Source organism: Ranitomeya imitator, chromosome 1 (genome assembly GCF_032444005.1).
Source record: "Ranitomeya imitator isolate aRanImi1 chromosome 1, aRanImi1.pri, whole genome shotgun sequence".
Lineage (NCBI taxonomy): Eukaryota > Metazoa > Chordata > Amphibia > Anura > Dendrobatidae > Ranitomeya > Ranitomeya imitator.
In genome coordinates this window covers 46,753,539-46,774,424 of record NC_091282.1, presented here as the reverse complement: position 1 = coordinate 46,774,424, position 20,886 = coordinate 46,753,539, and the positions used below count along the sequence as shown (strand labels likewise).

The window sequence follows — 20,886 nt, the reverse complement described above, 5'->3', positions numbered from 1 at the left end:
ACCTCTTCAGATAGGAGGAGAACAGGGTCTACACCTACTGGAAGTAGCAATCCTCCCATTAGTCGATATTAAACCTTGGCACAGGTCTATAAAGGATATAAAGCCAAATCAGAATCTTCTTCAAAAGGAAAAGATATCCATTTGCAGGCAGCTGTTTCAGGCTCTTGCCACTCATCAGTGCAAAGTAGGTGAAACTGGCTGGCTTTTTAAGAGGCCTTTGATGGATTGTCTAAGACTAAGCTTCCCTTTAAGGAGACCAACAATCTGGCATAACAAAATAGGCCATGCTTCTACTGCATGAGGTCTTTATGACCACTCCTGCTCTGGCCAAGAGAGGAGGATCCTGAACAGAGAGGAACTCCCTATATTAGCTCCGACTTTAGGATATATAAAAATGGCTTTTTTAAGGTGGACAATGCCTTTTGAAAGGATTCTGTCTGCATCAATTCAATCGGCTGATATAACAGTCCTCAATCCTGAACTGCGCAGTCTGATATCCGAAATAATCTCCGTTTCATTTCAGTTCGGGATCCAGATGGAAAAATAAAACTTTACTGCAAGGGAGCCGACACCGTCATTTATCATCGCCTACATCCAGACAACCCTATCAAAGACGTGACTCAGGATGCTCTAGATGTAAGTTCTTATGACTTCTTATGACAAGGACCATGTAGACCATCAGTGTTTAACTTGTCAAGTAGCCAGGAAGTTATGGTCCCTTGTCTTGCATGTTTCTTTCTGTGCCATCCCCCTTTTTCTGTGTGGGAGGGGCCTAAAACCATCCTGTGCAGTATCAAGAGTCAGTCTATTGTACAGCAAAACTTTAGATGTTCATTTTTGTAAATATAAACCTTCAAAAGGGTGATAAAAAAAATCTAGCTGCACTTGAAATCAAAGATGAGGTGACCTCTTTAACAGTGCTTGATGCACCTTCAGATTTGATTCACTCCAAATGTTGATCTAAAGTTTTTTTTATTTCAAGCTGTACTAATAAAAAATAGAAACTTAAGCTGTTAGTTGTTTTCCTATTAGGTGTTTGCCAATGAGACTCTGAGGACCCTGTGCCTTTGCTACAAGGACATAAGTGAGGAAGATTTTGAAAAATGGAATAAAAAATACCAGCAAGCCAGTGTGGCCATCAACGATCGTGATGAAGCTCTGGATAAAGTATATGAAGACATTGAGAATAACTTAGTGGTACGTGACATGTGAAAAGTGGGTAATTTACCTCTATTAGAGTTTCACTTTCTCCTTGATCTGTGCTGCTGTCTACAAGTGATCTGTGGCAACCATGGCTATTGGTCGAATTGGCATCGGCATTGAGCACAATCAGTGGTACCGTGTAGAAGACTTCAATGGTAGGCTCGGACTACTGCCCTGAATAATCTATAATAGATTTGGTAGGAGATAGTACTAGGATTTTTTGTGCTAATTTTTGGACTGCAGCGGTAATTTTTGGACACTTATAAGGATTGTCAATCAATTGCCTACATAGCATATTTGGGATTACTCTCTATTAGCCAGCGTGGAGCACTGTGGCACCAATTTTGCAGTATTCAACACGTGTTATAGGGTTGTCCATTTGTTGTAATAGGTTCATATAAAAAAAAACCTGCAAACTCCAGCCAACAAATTGTGACAAGCTCCAGATGCCAGACCCCTAGTGATCAGCGGGTTTCACTTTAGAAACGGGGTAATGGGACAATCTCTTAAAGTAGAGATCCTTTCTGCAGCATTGCCCAAAATTGTATTATGATCCTACCGTGCTGACACCCCTAATACCAAGTGACCACATATACTCTACTTGAAATTATAATGGTAAATATTGTTTTCAACCTATTTTCGTAGCTGTTGGGAGCCACGGCTATAGAAGACAAGCTGCAGGATGGCGTTCCTCAGACAATCTATACATTGGCTAAAGCTGACATAAAGATCTGGGTCTTGACAGGAGACAAGAAAGGTACCGCAAGTGTGCCATAGATAACCCTAATGCTGTGCACAGATGAAGCTGACTTTGCTGCACATTACCATGCCATTTAGTGTACTTGTACCTATAGCCTACTACATTCAAACAATTTTACACCATGATTAATCAATTGGAAATGCAAAATAATGATCATTTCTATGTATTTTTTTTATTTCAGAAACTGCTGAAAACATTGGTTTTGCCTGTAAGCTCTTAACAGATGAATCTGTTATCACCTATGGAGAGGAGGTCAAGTGAGTACAAGAAAATTATACTCTGAATTTATCCCTGTAATGTATAAGTATACTGTGTAATCCAATTTTAGTCATGTGCTGCATAATTGGACCCTGTAAAAGTATGTTCAAATGAGATTCCTGGTCAGCCTGTATAGTCCTCGCTGCCCATGTGCCTTCCTGCTTTCTGCATCGAAGCCCAGAATCTGTGTACCCACAGGAACTAAGGCATAGAAGATCCATTTCACCTAGTGAGCCTTGACAGTTCTGCTCAGAGTCCTGTCTAATGTCTTAACCCCTTAACGACCGCCGATACGCCGCTAAGGGTACTTAAACCACAGCGCCGTTAATTAACGGCGCTGTGGAAAAAGTAAATAGCGCCCCCCAGAGTCGGATTTTCTCCGGGGTCTCGGCTGCCGGGGGTAGCCGAGACCCCAGAGAACATGATTCAGGTTTTTTTTTTACCGACCCCGCATTTGCGATCGCCGGTAATTAACCGTTTAACGGCGATCGCAAAAAAAAAAACGCGATTTCTTTTTAATTTCTCTGTCCTCCGATGTGATCGCACATCAGAGGACAGAGAAATGGGGTCCCAGGTAGCCCCCCAATACTTACCTGTCTCCCCTGGTGCTCCTCGTGGCTCCCGATGGGCGCTGCCATCTTCAAAATGGCGGGCGCATGCGCAGTGCGCCCGCCGGCCGGCACCGGGAGAATCTTTGGGGTCTCGGCTGCCGGGGGTAGCCGAGACCCCAAAGAACATGATCGGGGTCGGTTTTACCGACCCCTGTTTTGCGATCGCCAGTAATTAACTGTTTACCGGCGACCGCAAAAAAAAAAAAAAGCAAAGTGTAATTCTCTGTCCTCTGATGTGATCGCACATCAGAGGACAGAGAAATAGGGGGATTCAGGGACCCTATTATACTTACCGGTGTCCCTGGGTCCTCCTGCTGCTCCTCCTGGCCGCCGGCGTCTTCTTGGCAAAAGAAAATGGCGGGTGCATGCGCAGTGCGCCCCCCATCTGTCGCCATCTGCCAGCCGGCAGGAGAAGAGCAGTTGGGGCTAAAATTAGGGTTAGGGTTAGGGCTAGGGTTAGGGTTACGGCTAGGGTTAGAGCTAGGGTTAGGGCTAGGGTTAGGGCTAGGGTTACGGTTAGGGCTAAATTTAGGGTTAGGGTTGGGGCTAAATTCAGGGTTAGGGTTGGGGCTAAATTTAGGGTTAGGGTTGGGGCTAAATTTAGGGTTAGGGTTGGGGCTAAATTTAGGGTTAGGCTTCTTTCACGCTTACGTCGGTACGGGGCCCGACATACCGACGCACGTTGTAAAAATTGTGCACAACGTGGGCAGCGGATGTAGTTTTTCAACGCATCCGCTGCCCAATATAGGTCCTAGGGAGGAGGGGGCGGAGTTACGGCCATGCATGTGCGGTCAGAAATGGCGGACGCGACGTCCAAAAAACGTTACATTGAACATTTTTTGTGCCGATGGTCCGCCAAAACACAACTGATCCAGTGCACGACGGACGCGACGTGTGGCCATCCGTCACGATCCGTCGGCAATACAAGTCTATGGGCAAAAAACGCATCCTGCGGGCACATTTGCCGGATCCGTTTTTTGTCCTAAACGATGGATTGCGACGGATGCCAAACGACGCAAGTGTGAAAGTAGCCTTAGGGCTAGGGTTAGGGTTGGGGCTAAAGTTAGGGCTAGGGTTGGGGCTAAAGTTAGGGTTAGAGTTGGGATTAGGGTTAGTGTTTGGATTAGGGTTGGTATTAGGGTTAGGGTTGGCATTAGGGTTACGCTTGGGATTAGGGTTAGGTTTGGGATTAGGGTTAAGGTTAGGGTTGTGATTAGGGGTGTATTGGGATTAGGGTTAGGTTTGAGGTTAGGGTTGAGATTAGGATTAGGGGTGTGTTGGATTTAGGGTTTTGATTAGGGTTATGGTTAGGGTTGACATTAGGGTTGTTTTGGGGTAAGGGTGGTGATTATCGTTAGGGTTAGTGATTAGGATTATGGATCGGGTTGGGATTAGGGTTAGGGGTGTGTTGGGGATAGGGTTGGAGCTAGAATTGGGGGGTTTCCACTGTTTAGGTACATCAGGGGGTCTCCAAACACGACAGCCAATTTTGCGCTCAAAAAGTCAAATGGTGCTCCCTCCCTTCTGAGCTCTGCCGTGCGCCCAAACAGTGGGTTACCCCCACATATGGGGCATCAGCGTACTCGGGATAAATTGGGCAACAACTTTAGTGGTCCAATTTCTCCTGTTACCCTTGTGAAAATAAAAACTTGGGGGCTACAAAATGTTTTTTGTGGTAAAAAAAATATTTTTTTATTTTCACGACTCTGCATTCTAAACTTCTGTGAAGCACTTGGGCATTCAAAGTTCTCACCACACATCTAGATAAGTTCCGTGGGGGTCTAGTTTAGAAACGGGGTCACTTGTGGGGGGTTACTACTGTTTAGGTACATTAGGGGCTCTGCAAACGCAACATAACGCCAACAGACCATTCTATCAAAGTCTGCATTCCAAAAAGGCGCTCCTTCTTTCCGAGCTCTGCCGTGCACCCAAACAGTGGTTTATCCCCACATATGGAGTACCAGCATACTCAGGACAAATTGGACAACAACTTTTGGGGTCCGATTTCTCTTGTTACCCTTGCGAAAATAAAAACTTGGGGGCTACAAAATGTTTTTTGTGGTAAAAAAAATATTTTTTTATTTTCACGACTCTGCATTCTAAACTTCTGTGAAGCACTTGGGCATTCAAAGTTCTCACCACACATCTAGATAAGTTCCTTGGGGGGTCTAGTTTCCAAAATGCGGTCACTTGTGGAGGGTTTCTACTGTTTAGGTACATCAGGGGCTCTGCAAACGCAACATAACGCCAACAGACCATTCTATCAAAGTCTGCATTCCAAAAAGGCGCTCCTTCCTTCCGAGCTCTGCCGTGCACCCAAACAGTGGTTTACCCCCACATATGGGGTACCAGCATACTCAGGACAAATTGGACAACAACTTTTGGGGTCCGATTTCTCTTGTTACCCTTGTGAAAATAAAAACTTGGGGGCTAAAATATCTTTTTTGTGGAAAAAAAAATATTTTTTATTTTCACGACTCTGCATTCTAAACTTCTGTGAAGTACTTGGGCATTCAAAGTTCTCACCACACATCTAGATAAGTTCCATGGGGGGTCTAGTTTCCAAAATGGGGTCACTTGTGGGGGGTTTCCACTGTTTAGGCACATCAGGGGCTCTCCAAACGCGACATGGTGTCTGATCTCAATTCCAGACAATTCTACATTGAAAAAGTAAAACGGCACTCCTTCTCTTCCAAGCTCTGCGGTGCGCCCAAACAGTGGTTTACCCCCCACATTGGGTATCGACGTACTCAGGAGAAATTGCACTACAACTTTTGTGGTCTAATTTCTCCTGTTACCCTTGTGAAAATAAAAATTTGGGGGCAAAAAGATCATTTTTGTAGAAAAAATGCGATTTTTTATTTTCACGGCTCAACGTTATAAACTTCTGTGAAGCACATGGGGGTTCAAAGTGCTCACCATTCTTCTAGATAAGTTCCTTAAGTGGTCTATTTTCCAAAATGGTGTCACTTGTGGGGGATTTCTACTGTTTAGGCACATCAGGGGCTCTCCAAACGCGACATGGCGTCTGATCTCAATTCCAGACAATTCTACATTGAAAAAGTAAAACGGCACTCCTTCTCTTCCAAGCTCTGCGGTGCGCCCAAACAGTGGTTTACCCCCACATATTGGGTATTGACGTACTCAGGAGAAATTGCACTACAACTTTTGTGGTCTAATTTCTCCTGTTAGCCTTGTGAAAATTAAAATTTGGGGGCAAAAAATCATTTTTGTAGAAAAAAATGCGATTTTTTTATTTTCACGGCTCAACGTTATAAACTTCTGTGAAGCACATGGGGGTTCAAAGTGCTCACCACACATCTAGATAAGTTCCTTAAGGGGTCTAGTTTACAAAATGGTGTCACTTGTGGGGGGTTTCCACTGTTTAGGCACATCAGGGGCTCTCTAAACGTGACATGGCGTCCGATCTCAATTCCAGCCAATTCTGCATTGAAAAAGTCAAACGGCGCTCCTTCACTTCCAAGTTCTGCGGTGCGCCCAAACAGTGGTTTACCCCCACATATGGGGTATTGGCGTATTCAGGAGAAATTGCATAACAAAATTTATGGTTACATTTCTGTTTTTACACTTGTGAAAATAAAAAAAATGGTTCTGAATTAAAATGTTTGCAAAAAAAAGTTAAATGTTCATTTTTTCCTTCCACATTGTTTCAGTTCCTGTGAAGCACGTAAAGGGTTAATAAACTTCTTGAATGTGGTTTTGAGAACCTTGAGGGGTGTAGTTTTTAGAATGGTGTCACACTTCATTATTTTCTATCATATAGACCCCTCAAAATGACTTCAAATGTGATGTGGTCCCTAAAAAAAAAAAGGTGTTGTAAAAATGAGAAATTGCTGGTCAACTTTTAACCCTTATAACTTCCTAACAAAAAAAATTTTTTTTCCAAAATTGTGCTGATGTAAAGTAGACATGTGGGAAATGTTATTTATTAACTATTTTTCATGACATATCTCTCTGATTTAAGGGCATAAAAATACAAAGTTTGAAAATTGCAAAATGTAAAAAATTTTCGCCATATTTCCGTTTTTTTCATAAATAATCGCAAGTAATATCGAAGAAATGTTACCACTAACATGAAGTACAATATGTCACGAAAAAACAATCTCAGAATCAGCGGGATCCGTTGAAGCGTTCCAGAGTTATAACCTCATAAATTGATAGTGGTCAGAATTGCAAAAATTGGCTCGGTCATTAAGTACCAAATTGGCTCTGTCACTAAGGGGTTAAATGGATTTTCTAAAGTCTAAACCATAGGGCAGAACATAAACTAAAAACAATGGCACAGTGGGCACAACAGACCAAAAGCAAGCACAGTAGGCAGTTGCTTCAGTGAGGACCAGTTGGCAGTTGCTTCAGTGAGGATCAGGACAATAGGATATGCAGGACAGAAAGCAGACAAGAAGACAAAGAAACACCAGAAGACACAAAAGCCATGAATGTAGATTTTCACAGGAACTGTAGATGTATAGTCAGTCCAGTACTTGCAGCAAAGAAATGGTTAGAAACAGAATTGTGAGTAATGAACAGGCAAAATAAGTATTTGCTTTTAGAGAAGATACACACTGTTGCAGCAGCATTTGTTGTGTGAAAAGCATCCATAGAAGTGTTTATTTTTGTATTATTGGTGCCTGTTCCTTTCCATTTTGATCCTGTTCCACCACTAGGCAGCACCACTCCTTTGTTGCGGGTGATGCATGAGTCAGAGATACCGCAACAGAGAGGGGCCAGAAGATCGCTGCGTCTGGTTACTCGAACTCCTGCACTGGTTAGAACTGCTTCACCATCATACTAAACAATGCAATTTTTCTTTGCTCTGCCATTGCTAAAGTTAATCAGTTCAGATGATCTCCTGGAGCTCTCCATCATGGATTGCTTCAGCTGTTCTGTGTTGGACAATTCCCTCTGGTATATATGCTTGCCACTGGAATTTGAGAATTGCCAGTGATAGTTCATTCTGCCTGGTTTGGAGTTGGAGGAGTTGTCAGGTGTTAGGCATTGGCGTTTGGAGAGTTGTTCCGGAGATTTCTGCTTGGAGTTTGTTTTCGTGTTCATCCTCATCCTCTCCTATTTGGTTTCACCTACCTTACCCTCCCCTGTGTTCCACGGTGTTGTTTGGTGAGTATATTTTGTATGATTGTAGTTTTTATTTACACCTGTCCGTCTTCTCTTGTCTGTCTCGTTGGTGTAATCCTATACACTTCTGCCTCACACCATCCTGGGTGGGGGAGGGAACAGATAAGGGTAAGTTAGAAGCATAGCAAGGCACGTGACCCCGGTGTCTCCACCTTCCAAGTTATCTGGCGAACAAGGATAGTCTAGAGCACCCCCTAGCGTGAGGGATAGGGAAGAAATTCATTTCCCAGAGAAATCCTGCAACAGTACTGTGACAAATCCAACATAATCTGGTATGAGGCTCCATTGCCCTGTCTTTTTGTTTTTATTTGTTGATATCTAATAAATATATTTATTGTCTTAACTCCATTAAAATTGCTTCTTGTCTAATGGTTGTCAGCCATATCAGATTATTTTGGTTTATGTATTTTGAAGTATCTATTGCTTACTAATTTTGGAGATATGAGAATGAAGACAGTACTGTGACAGCATCGGTCCTGTTTAATTCTTGGCACATTTAATGCCACTAGATCGTGGAGCTATGGGCTTAATTGTCTGGCTTTTTGATTACTCCTTTCTGAGAGCCTTGGGCTGGGATGTCTGCTATTTAAACCCCTGGGACTCTGACTTCCACTGCCAGTCAATTAGTATTGCTGCCTGACTTGTGATCTAGTCCTTGCTTCTACTGGTTTCCTGATTCCTTCTGCTTTCTGACGTTGGCATGAATTTTTACTATCCTTTTGTTTCACGATTCTGTACCTGACATGACCATAATTACCCAGCCTAGGTCAAGTCTTTGCGCATATGGAGCATCATCTGGTCCATTGCATTGTTGGCGCACCTTGTAGACACCCAGAATATGCCTGTCACGCACGTGCCGAAACTGGTTGGCGCGGGTATGCGGGGGTGTGGCCCCACTGCACCACAGACCAAACTACCCTGGAAGGGGCATAACTAAGTAGCTTCCTAGGTGTTCGCTGGAGCCTCTGATGGTGAGGTCAGACTTGTGCAATAGGAAGCTACCAGGTGCCACTCCAGGGTGGTGTCTAGCTGTGGCTGCTGATCCCACCGGGGAACGGAACATAGAAAGGCAAGCGGGCACGGCTGGCACTCTGGCAGACAGGCGGGCACGGCTGGGATACAGGCAGAGAGACGGGTACAACAGAGACACTGGCAGGCAGGCGGGCACAGCTGGCTCTCTGGTAGGCAGGCAGGTACGGCTGGCTCTCTGGCTGGACTGGCGGACAAGGCTGGTACACTGGAAGAATCGGTAGGGATCGGTCTGCAGGCAGGTATGTAAAACAGGTAAGAACCTGTTCAGACAGGAGGACTTAAGAATGGGTAGAGAAAGACCGCCAGAGTGGATGCACAGGAGCTAGAGCCAAGAACAGAAACGCAGGAGGCAGAGCCAAGAGCTGGAGGCGGAGCCAAGCATAGAAACGCAGGAGGTGGAGCCAAGAGCTGTAGGCGGAGCCAAGTGCAGTACCGCAGGAGGCGGAGCCAAGAGCTGGAGGCGGAGCCACGTTCAGAAATGCAGGAGGCGGAGCCAAGAGCCGGAGAAGTAGAACCTCAAGTAAAACCTCAAGGAGCGGAGCCAAGTAGAACCGCAAGGAGCGGAGCAAGGCAGAACCACAAAAAGCGGAGCCGCAGAGCAAGAGCTGAGCGGAGCCGCAGAGCAGGGCCACAGAGAGCAGAGCAAAGCTACAGAGAGCTGAGCTGAGAGCAAAGCCACAGAGTGCAGAGCTGAGAGCAGAGCAAAGTCAGAGTGCAGAGCAAGACACAGAGTTCAGAGCCGAGAGCAAAACCACAGAGTGCAGAGCAAGGTCACAGAATGCAAAGCAAGGAGTAAAGCAAGGTCGCAGAGAGCGGAGCCGAAAGCAAAGCAAGACACAGAGGGCAGAGCAGAGCAAAGCTATCTAAACACAGAGTGCCAAGCAGAGCAATGTAAGACACAGAGTACGCACAGCAGGAAAAGCAAGCCAAGACAGGGATATAAACGGACACAGGAACTGGACTAGACTAAGACAGAGTCAGGAACGAGACAAGGCACAGAGACATGGACACAAGCCAGGGTACGAAGCCCCACTTGGTGGCAGAACACAGGAAACAGACCAGGGTACAACGCCCCTCTGGGTGGCAGAACACAAGAGTCACAGAGACAGGGCCTGGCACCTCAGCAGCTAAGAACTGACTGAGGGAGTAAGTTGCACAGGCCCCCACCAATGGGTGGGGATGTCTTAAAACAGGAAACCTCATGGCGATTGGCCTGGGACACCTTAGCAAGGTGCACACAGTTTCTATAAGAAACAGGAGTTGCCGGCGCCGCCACCCTATGCACACAGACATGAGGCAAACAGCATGGAGCTGGCAGCAGAGAGAAGTCACAACATGGCCCAGAGGAGTGAGTTTGAGTGTAATGCAGGTGGGGGATGGGAGGCCATGCAGTGATGCCAGCAGGGTTGTTACAATGCCTCCCCATGTACGATTAGAATATTAGCATTCGTGTCTATAGGAGGAATTTTCTTAGTTAGGTGTCTCAATTGGGAATGATGAAGGGCAACTTCCGGAGTGGGAATTTCTTTTATCAGGTATCTGGTCACATTCAATTAGGGTTGGCAAGGATATGTGCATGTTCCCTTTGATTGAAGACACAATGTATCCAGAAGCTCTCCTGCCAGAAGTCTCGATACGATCAGAGCAGTTGTTCAGGATGTATGGAGCCACATGTCCCTTTATGCTGAAGATCTCAAAGAATTTAGGTTTTGCTAATAGTAATAATCTCTTTTTATATATATATATAGCGCCAATATATTCCGCAGCGCTTTACAGTTTGCACACATTATCATCGCTGTCCCGGATGGGGCTCACAATCTAAATTCCCTATCAGTATGTCTTTGGAATGTGGGAAGAAACCGGAGTGCCCGGAGGAAACGCACGCAAACACAGGGAGAACATACAAACTCCTTGCAGATGTTGTCCTTGGTGGTATTTGAACCCAGGACTCCAGCGCTGAAAGGCTGCAGTGCTATCCACAGTCACCGTGCTGCAACAGGTTGCTAGAGACCTGATGCTTTGCTCATCTGTTATGGTGTACATTCTGGTGAACTTGTTAGGTCGTCCTTCTTCATAGACCTTGACCAGATGTACCTTTGCACAGCATTTAGGACCAGTCCCTTCTCCGCATACTTCAATGCACGAAGAGGAAACAGCGGTTGCAGATGGAAGCTGCCTGCCATGCTTATAGGCATGGTTGGATGCTTCTGATTTTGTGAATTGTGAGGAGCTGGTGTGGTATGCATTGAGGTAACTTGTTTGTCACTGCTGAAATCGGTGAACCTAATGACAGCCTTAGAGTCCTTAGAAGGTACCGCGATTGTAGATCATTAAAAAAATCAATGTAATGTAGCATAACAGGCTGTTATAACCTTGTTTTGATTGCATTTGAAACATATTTTGCGTGTTATAGGAGTTTAAATAAGGCAGTGGGGGCTGACATCATGCTTTCACAGTAGCAGCACGACACTTTCAGTGTCATCATACAGCACCCCATGGTCATAGGAGATAACAGACGGAAGCGAACCCTATCTATTGTAATAGAATTGTCACTGCCGTGAACTGGGCACACCTCTGTGGGCTGCACAATTCACAGTAGGGGGAGTGTTCTGCTGCCATATTCATGGAGCCCTCGGCTGTGAACTGTTCTCGATTCTCGTCTCCTGTCATTAGGATCTGCTAACATAAGCAGTACTGCTTCTAGCAGAACAGATCATAGATTGACAGGAGTAAAATGCAGGAGAAAAGCTCGGGCAGAGCATCAAAGACTGCAAAGACATCAAGGAGGAACAGTGTACGATTGGCATTATCCAAGCAGGAGCTGTCAGCAAGCGCTGTGACTCCTCTAAAATGGAAAATGCTCCCCCTATTGGTAAATATATATATATTTGTACAAAAATATATATTTTTTCATATAGAAATGTTTGCAAACAGTGCAAACATTGCATTAATACATTTTAATTACTATTTTTTTTACTCAATTACACGTATTTTGTGCTAAAAAAATATTTTTGCAATTGGGTTCTATTAAAAAAAATGTCAGTTTTGCTCTTACAATCTGTTTGTTTTCCTACACAATCAACTTTGATGTGGTCTGTGGTCATAAATCAGCACCAAGAAGCTCAGAAAAAGAAAGATAACATCAGATACAAACTCTCCATCAGACCAATGTAAAGGCCGACTGACCTATGGTCACTAAAGGTACCTTCACACATAACGATATTGTTAACGATATCGTTGCTATTTGTGACGTAGCAACGATATCGTTAATGAAATCGTTCTGTGTGACAGCGACCAACGATCAGGCCCCTGCTGGGAGATCGTTGGTCGCTGAAGAAAGTCCAGAACTTTATTTCGTCGCTGGACTCCCTGGAGACATCGCTGGATCGGCGTGTGTGACACCGATCCAGCGATGTCTTCACTGGTAACCAGGGTAAACATCGGGTAACTAAGCGCAGGGCCGCGCTTAGTAACCCGATGTTTACCCTGGTTACCATGCTAAAAGTAAAAAAAAACAAACACTACATACTTACCTACCGCTGTCTGTCCTCCAGCGCTGCGCTCTGCTCTCCTCCTGTACTGTCTGTGAGCCGGAAAGCAGAGCGGTGACGTCACCGCTCTGCTTTCCGGCTCCCAGACAGTACAGGAGGAGAGCAGAGAAGCAGAGCGCAGCGCTGGAGGACAGACGGCGTTAGGTAAGTATCTAGTGTTTGTTTTTTTTTACTTTTAGCATGGTAACCAGGGTAAACATCGGGTTACTAAGCGCGGCCCTGCGCTTAGTTACCCGATGTTTACCCTGGTTACCGGCATCGTTGGTCGCTGGAGAGCGGTCTGTGTGACAGCTCTCCAGCGACCAAACAGCGACGCTGCAGCGATTCGGATCGTTGTCGGTATCGCTGCAGCGTCGCTAAATGTGAAGGGGCCTTTATTCTGCGGCCAACAATAGACAGTGTAATACAAAAGCTATAGAAAACAAATGGTGCAAATTTGTTTATTAAATCAAATTACACAAATGATTTTTAGATTTAATTGCTACGTTTAAGTAAAAATAAAAGTGAACAACCGCTTGCGGTACCTGAATATAAAAGCCCTTATGTTTTTTCAGCACCCTAATACAACAGAGAATGGATCTCCAAAACTCTGGCATCAGTCACGGGGAACTGGATATGAACAGCGAGCTTAATCCAGAGTCGAATAAAAAGCGTACATTAATCATTACCGGATCGTGGTTGGTAAGTGGTCTCATATGTATTAAAACTAGAAAAAACGGTATGGGCATGTGAAAATTACCCCAAAAAGTCTCCCAATACAATACATTGCACCAATAATTTGTGATACATTATACCTAAATAAATACCAACATACTGGGCCCAAATAGTGATAGCTCTATAATCTATATATATAATTGTCTACGGGTCACTTCCGTCTGTCTGTCTGTCCTTCTGTCTGTCACGGTTATTCATTCGCTGATTGGTCTCGCCAGTTGCCTGTCATGGTTGCCGCGACCAATCAGCGACGGGCACAGTCCGGAAGAAAATGGCTGCTCCTTACTCCCCGCAGTCAATGCCTGTCGCCCGCATACTCCCCTCCGGTCACCGCTAACACAGGGTTAATGCCGGCGGTAACGGACCGCGTTATGCCACGGGTAACGCACTCCGTTACCGCCGCTATTAACCCTGTGTGTCCCCAACTTTTTACTATTGACGCTGCCTATGCAGCATCAATAGTAAAAAATGTCATGTTAAAAATAGTAATAAAAAAAAAACCTGCTATACCCACCCTCCGTAGTCCGCTGAGCCGCTCCCACATGCCGCCATCTTCCGCTGCAGTTTCCGCACTTTCCGGTGGCAAAGATCGTATGGCAGAAGGACCTGCCATGACGTCACGGTCATGTGACCGCGACGTCATCACAGGCCCTGCGCGCCTGCGCTAGAAAGACCTGCCATGATGTCACGGTCATGTGACCGCGACGTCATCACAGGTCCTGCGCTCTCATACCAACCCTGGGACCGCAAGCTGCCGTGGACTACAAGGGGCCTTCTGAAAGGTGAGTATATGTTTATTTTTTCACCTGTGACAAACCTGGCTGGGCAATATACTACGTAGCTGGGCAATATACTATGTGACTGGCCAACATACTACGTGACTGGACAATATACTACGTGGCTCTGTGCTGTATACTACTTCGCTGTGCAATATACTACGTGGCTCTGTGCTGTATACTACGTCACTGGGCAATATACTACGTCACTGGGCAATATATATTACGTCACTGGGCAATATACTACGTCACTGGGCAATATACTACGTGACTGGCCAATATACTACGTGGCTCTGTGCTGTATACTATGTCACTGGGCAATATACTACATAACTGGGCAATATACTACGTGGCTCTGTGCTGTATACTACATCACTGGGCAATATACTACGTCACTGGGCAATATACTACGTCACTGGGCAATATACTACGTCACTGGACAATATACTACGTGGCTGGGCAATATACTACGTGACTGGCCAATATACTATGTGGCTCTGTGCTGTATACTATGTCACTGGGCAATATACTACATAACTGGGCAATATACTACGTGGCTCTGTGCTGTATACTACGTCACTGGGCAATATACTACGTCACTGGGCAATATACTACGTCACTGGGCAATATACTACGTCACTGGACAATATACTACGTGGCTGGGCAATATACTACGTGACTGGCCAATATACTATGTGGCTCTGTGCTGTATACTATGTCACTGGGCAATATACTACATAACTGGGCAATATACTACGTGGCTCTGTGCTGTATACTACGTCACTGGGCAATATACTACGTCACTGGACAATATACTACGTCACTGGGCAATATACTACGTCACTGGACAATATACTACGTCACTGGACAATATACTACGTAACTGGGCAATATACTACTTGGCTGGGCAATATACTACGTGGCTGGGCAATATACTATGTGACTGGGCAATATACTACGTAACTGGGCAATATACTACTTGGCTGGGCAATATACAACGTGGCTGGGCAATATACTACGTCACTGGGCAATATACTACGTGGCTGGGCAATATACTACGTCACTGGACAATATACTACGTAACTGGGCAATATACTACTTGACTGGGCAATATACTACGTGGCTGGGCAATATACTACGTCACTGGGCAATATACTACGTCACTGGGCAATATACTACGTGGCTGGGCAATATACTACGTGACTGGGCAATATACTACGTGGCTGGGCAATATACTACGTCACTGGACAATATACTACGTAACTGGGCAATATACTACTTGACTGGGCAATATACTACGTGGCTGGGCAATATACTACGTCACTGGGCAATATACTACGTCACTGGGCAATATACTACGTGGCTGGGCAATATACTACGTGACTGGGCAATATACTACGTGGCTGGGCAATATACTACGTGGCTGGGCAATATACTACGTGGCTGGGCAATATACTACGTGACTAGGCAATATACTACGTGGCTGGGCAATATACTACGTCACTGGGCAATATACTACGTCACTGGCCAATATACTATGTGTCTGGGCAATATACTACGTGTCTGGGCAATATACTACGTGGCTGGGCAATATACTACGTGGCTGGGCAATATACTATGTGGCAGGACAATATACTACGTGGTTGGGCAATATACTACGTGGCTGGGCAATATACAATGTGGCTGTGCAATATACTACATGGGCTGTGCAATATACTACGTGGACATGCATATTCTAGAATACCTGATGTGTTAGAATTGGGCCACCATCTAGTCTAATAATAACAGTCCATGATGACATCTAATCATTTCATATTAGAATTTGTGGTGGTCCAGGGAGCCCTCTTTTGTAGATATGGCCGAAGGGACCAGCCCTGTGACAATTTCTCTATGTTGGTTCTTTTCTCAAAACAGAATGAAATCTTGCTGCAGAAGAAGAAAAAAAAGAAAAGACGCCTGAAGCTGAGACTACCAAAGACGACCGAGCAGAAACAGCGGGATCCCGATGAGATGCGCAAAGCCAAGACCCTAAAGGAAAAACGACAGAAGAACTTTGTGGACCTGGCCTGCGAGTGCAGATCTGTCATCTGCTGTAGGGTGACCCCTAAACAGAAAGCCATGGTGGTCGACCTGGTGAAGAAGTACAAGAAGGCAGTAACCTTGTCAATCGGTGATGGCGCTAATGATGTCAGCATGATAAAAAGTAAGAGATTGAGGACTCTTACGGCATTCTTGCCAACTGTGCTGGAAAATGTAGGAAGCTTGCAGAAATAAAAAGGGAGATCTCACCATGCTTTCCGAAAAGTTAGCAAACTTCTCAGGGGCCTCTTAAGCCCCGAGAAACCTACTGGAACATAGTGCTACCAGAAAGTTTCTTGTCTCTGATGCCAGGAGGCTGTGTTAGTAGAGCCAAATTACACTTTCAAGGGGGCATAGAGAAATTCCTGGCTTCACTCAAAATCTTACAAACAGTCAACTTCTGGAACTCAGAGGAAGGCTGAAAACATCCAGTAGGTTAACCAGGGGCGTAGCTATAAAGGGTTCAGAGATAGAAGTCACACCTGAACCTCAGAGTCTGAGAGACCCTGTAAGAGCAACTCTAAATCCACCCTGCATTTTTCTCGGATACAGTTCAAGGCTGGTGAAAACAAAGAAATCCACAGGCTTGTGATCTCCAACAAGTTCTGGTGTGTCCATTTAATTTATAGGCTTGATGAATATAGGCGTTCCGTACATAAAATTAGGTGTTTCTTACATAATAGCAAATATCACACTAAATAACTGCATAATAAGTAAAAACACTTCCTGCATCCTCCCAATTTAGTCACACCCCTCAGCAAGTCTTTGTTTGTGTGTTCTAGTGAGTATTTCCACACCCTATTAGATTGGACAGGCCTGAAGACATTAATGCCTTCCTTACCCAATCAAGTCACAAAGGCACCAGTACAAGTGGGTGCCTAATGCGGATTTTGCCCCACAAGCTTCAAAGTAGACACCAACGGAGTTGGTTTATTCTGCACAGCGAGTGCTCTACCATAATGAATTCTGTACAAGTACTCGCCAACTTTCAGGCTTCTTAGAGGCTTCTGAATGTGGCACCCTTTTCTCCCAATTACCCTACCCTTGACTGGTTCCCCAACCAATCCTGCTCAAAGATGCTACTTTACACGAGGTTTCAGGACTGCCAAGGCGATTCTCCAACTCCTCCAAAGGTCTCGGAGATTTTCCCTTTTTCAATCTTGGAGAGTTGGCAAGTCAATGATGTGCTGTAGTTTGGGTGTGTCTGTCAGCACAGTGCCGACAGAAGCCGATAGCAGCCAGCAGACTTTTTGTGCTTGATTATATCTCTTATCATGGTTGTGCCTCATGTCACTTTTTATTTTTTTTCCCAGCTGCCCATATAGGAGTGGGTATAAGTGGACAGGAGGGGATGCAGGCCGTCATGTCTAGCGACTACTCCTTCGCTCAGTTCCGATACCTCCAAAGGCTCCTCCTTGTCCATGGCCGCTGGTCGTACATCCGCATGTGCAAGTTCCTAAGTTACTTCTTCTACAAGAACTTTGCCTACACACTTGTGCACTTCTGGTATTCGTTCTTCAATGGATTCTCTGGTCAGGTATAATGGATAAATGACTACTAGAAAATTAGACGTTCACTTAAAATTTATTACATATCAAACATCAACTTTTAATATGATTATTTCTTTTGTACAAGTGTTTGGAGAATGAGGACCCACTGACCGGGAGTTCGTATAACTCATATATACCCTGCTTTTTTGGAAGAAAAAAACATTTTTTGCAAATGTGTTTGAGCCAAAATGTTGAACAATTTTTCTTCTGTAGACTCTACGTTGCACCGCCTATTGCTGGCTGCAGAATGTGTTATTTGAGAATCCATCAATGAGCTCATTCAGAATGAATGACTTGAAAGTTTGTAATTCTTTTATCTGTCTTTTTCTGAGCTCCTCTTAGGTGATTTATTACCCATCAAAGTTGAATGTGCAAGGAAACAAAAAACCAAAGGGTTCAAAAGTTTAATGAAAGCCGATGGCAAAAAATTATTTTTAGCCTGAAATATGTACATTTAAGTTAAAAAATTATCTTCAAACCCTGACATTTTTGCCTTTTTGTTGTATTTTATTGATTTTTCTTTCTTTCATCAGACGGTCTATGACACCGTGTTCATTGCGCTCTACAACCTCTTGTATTCCAGTCTTCCTATCATTATTGTTGGACTGCAAGACCAGGTGAGCAGAGTGCATTACAAGGTGTATAGACGGCAATAGATTTTATTGGTGAGGTCCAGGTGCAAACATCTCTAAAACTCAGGGGCCGTGGTGCTCTTTAATGCCCTTTCAACTCCCGTAACGTGTTATTCCCAACTTTGAAAGGTGATAACTTGCTGGTCAGTTTGGAGGGTCCCACTGCTGTGACGTTCACTGGGCTCTGTAGTACCCCACGTGAATGGCAGCGCTTATGCATCACTGCGCCATAGACTAGGAATAGCTTTTCTAGGTGTATTCAAATGGGGCAATTTAGAGCTTGATAAGATTGGGGTAACACTTTAATTACAGGAGTGGGTTAAATTTTTAAGCTTTGACGTGCGTCATTATGATACAACATATTTTTTTTTTTTTATTTGGGGCCATCGGGATAGTGTTTTTGTTTTTGTTTTATTTTATGTATATATACACTGCTCAAAAAAATAAAGGGAACACTAAGATACCACATCGTAGATATCACTAAGTGAAATATTCCAGTTGCAAATCTTTATTCATTACATAGTGAGAACATTAAAACTGAGCAATGTAAATTAAAATGAATATCCCATGGAGGTTTGGATTTGGAACGATACTCAAAGTCAAAGTGGAAAATCAAATTACAGGCTAATCCAACTTCAGTGGAAATGCCTAATGACAAGGAAATGATGCTCAGTAGTGTGTGTGGACTCCACATGCCTCTATGACCTTCCTATTATTATTATTATTATTATTATTATTATTATTTATTTATATTGCACCATTAATTCCATGGTGCTGTACATGAGACAATGCCTGGGCATGCTCCTGATGAGGTGGTGGATGGTCTCCTGAGGGATCTCCTCCCAGACCTGGACTAAAGCATCTGCCAACTCCTGAACAGTCTGTGGTGCAATATGGTGTTGGTGGATGGAACGAGACATGATGTCTCAGGTGTGCACAATTGGATTCTGGTCTGGGGAACGGGTGGGCCAGGCCACAGCATCAATGCGTTCATCTTGCAGTAACTGCTGACACACTCCAGCCACATGAGGTCTGGCATTGTGCTGCATCAGAAGGAACCCAAGGCCAACCGCACCAGCATATGGTCTCACAAGTGGTCTGAGGATCTCATTTCGGTACCTAATGGCAGTCAGGGTAGTGTAACACCCCAGGTAACAAGTTGTTACAGTGATGTTGCTTTCCTTTCGGGGAGGGTAATGTCATGCTTGGAGGCAAGAAGGATTCCCTTTACCAGGTAAGGCACCTACATGCATCACATTCTGAATCCAGGCCAGAAGGGGGAACTCTGAACCCGGATTCAGGGGAGCTTCCCCAACTTTAAGTATTCTGGTCTGGAGGAGGAGTTAGGCAGTCTGTTGCAGACAGTGGAGGAGTGAGGAGTGAGAACAGAGAATGGGGCCGTGCAGCCAGGTGTGAGCTGCAGCTTCGGGACAGAAGATAACCTGAAGGGTTGAAATGTAGTGAGCATCTGAGGAAAGGAGCAAAGGAGAAGGAAAAGGCTTAGAGGGGAACTGTGATCGGGCACCCTCTGAGCCGAAGCACAGGAACCAGGCACCAGGAGCCCGAGGTTCTGTTGAACTCTAGGTCGCACAGCAGAACCGGAGGGCAAAGGACTTTATGTAGTTTGCCCGCACCCACACCTGAAGGTGCAGCAGTACACGAAGAGCCGGGTCATGAAACCCTATAAAAAAGCTCGCATTGCCCATCATATAGGTAACTGTCCCAGGACAGAAGAGAGAGGACTTTGCCAGAAAGCCACAGGCAGCAAGGACCTCGCATACGAGCGTGAGTAGGAAGGCTTACGGACCTCACCTGGGAGAGGGATCCACCTTTGCCTCCAGGCTGTCCGGACCATATCTGTTATGACCTGGTGGTCAGGACAATAATGGACCTGGAGGTTAAGAGCACACGGAAAGACCTGATAGTTACTGATAATAAGGACAAGCTCTGGGACGTGGGAACTCTGCTGACCGCAATCCCTAATCCTATCACACACACTAGAAATAGCTGTGGATTGCGCCTAACGCTCCCTATGCAACTCGGCACAGCCTAAGGAACTAGCTAGCCCTAAAGATAGAAAAACAAAGCCTACCTTGCCTCAGAGAAATTCCCCAAAGGAATAGGCAGCCCACCACATATAATGACTGTGAGTAAAGATGAAAATACAAACACAGAGATGAAATAGATTTAGCAAAGTGAGGCCCGACTAACTGAACAGACCGAGGATAGGAAAGGTTGCTGTGCGGTCAGCACAAAAACCTACAAAAAGACCACGCAGAGGGCGCAAAAAGACTCTCCGCACCGACTCACGATGCGGAGGCGCTCCCTCTGCGTCCCAGAGCTTCCAGCAAGCAAGACAGCAATAAAATTAGCAAGCTGGACAGAAAAATAGCAAACCAAAGAAAAACAAACAGGAACTTAGCTTCTGTTGGGAAGACAGGTCACAAGAACGATCCAGGAGTGCACTAGACCAATACTGGAACATTGACCGGTGGCATGGAGCAAAGATCTAAGCGGAGTTAAATAGAGCAGCCAGCTAACGAATTAACCTCGTCACCTGTGGAAG

At 44.9% G+C, this 20,886-nt stretch overlaps 1 protein-coding gene across 3 annotated transcripts in view; it reads left to right on the top strand.

Annotated features, from left to right (window-relative positions):
* Window positions 1-20,886, top strand: part of ATP8B1 (ATPase phospholipid transporting 8B1) — a 143,651-nt gene that overhangs the window by 105,310 nt on the left and 17,455 nt on the right. For all 3 annotated transcript variants that reach the window (XM_069746045.1, XM_069746043.1, XM_069746044.1), the window contains exons 17-24: window positions 524-636; window positions 1,033-1,197; window positions 1,849-1,960; window positions 2,145-2,220; window positions 13,124-13,250; window positions 15,974-16,262; window positions 17,452-17,675; window positions 18,222-18,305. In XM_069746045.1, coding sequence (XP_069602146.1) covers window positions 524-636; window positions 1,033-1,197; window positions 1,849-1,960; window positions 2,145-2,220; window positions 13,124-13,250; window positions 15,974-16,262; window positions 17,452-17,675; window positions 18,222-18,305 — 1,190 coding nt within the window. The remainder of the gene's footprint in view (window positions 1-523; window positions 637-1,032; window positions 1,198-1,848; window positions 1,961-2,144; window positions 2,221-13,123; window positions 13,251-15,973; window positions 16,263-17,451; window positions 17,676-18,221; window positions 18,306-20,886) is intronic.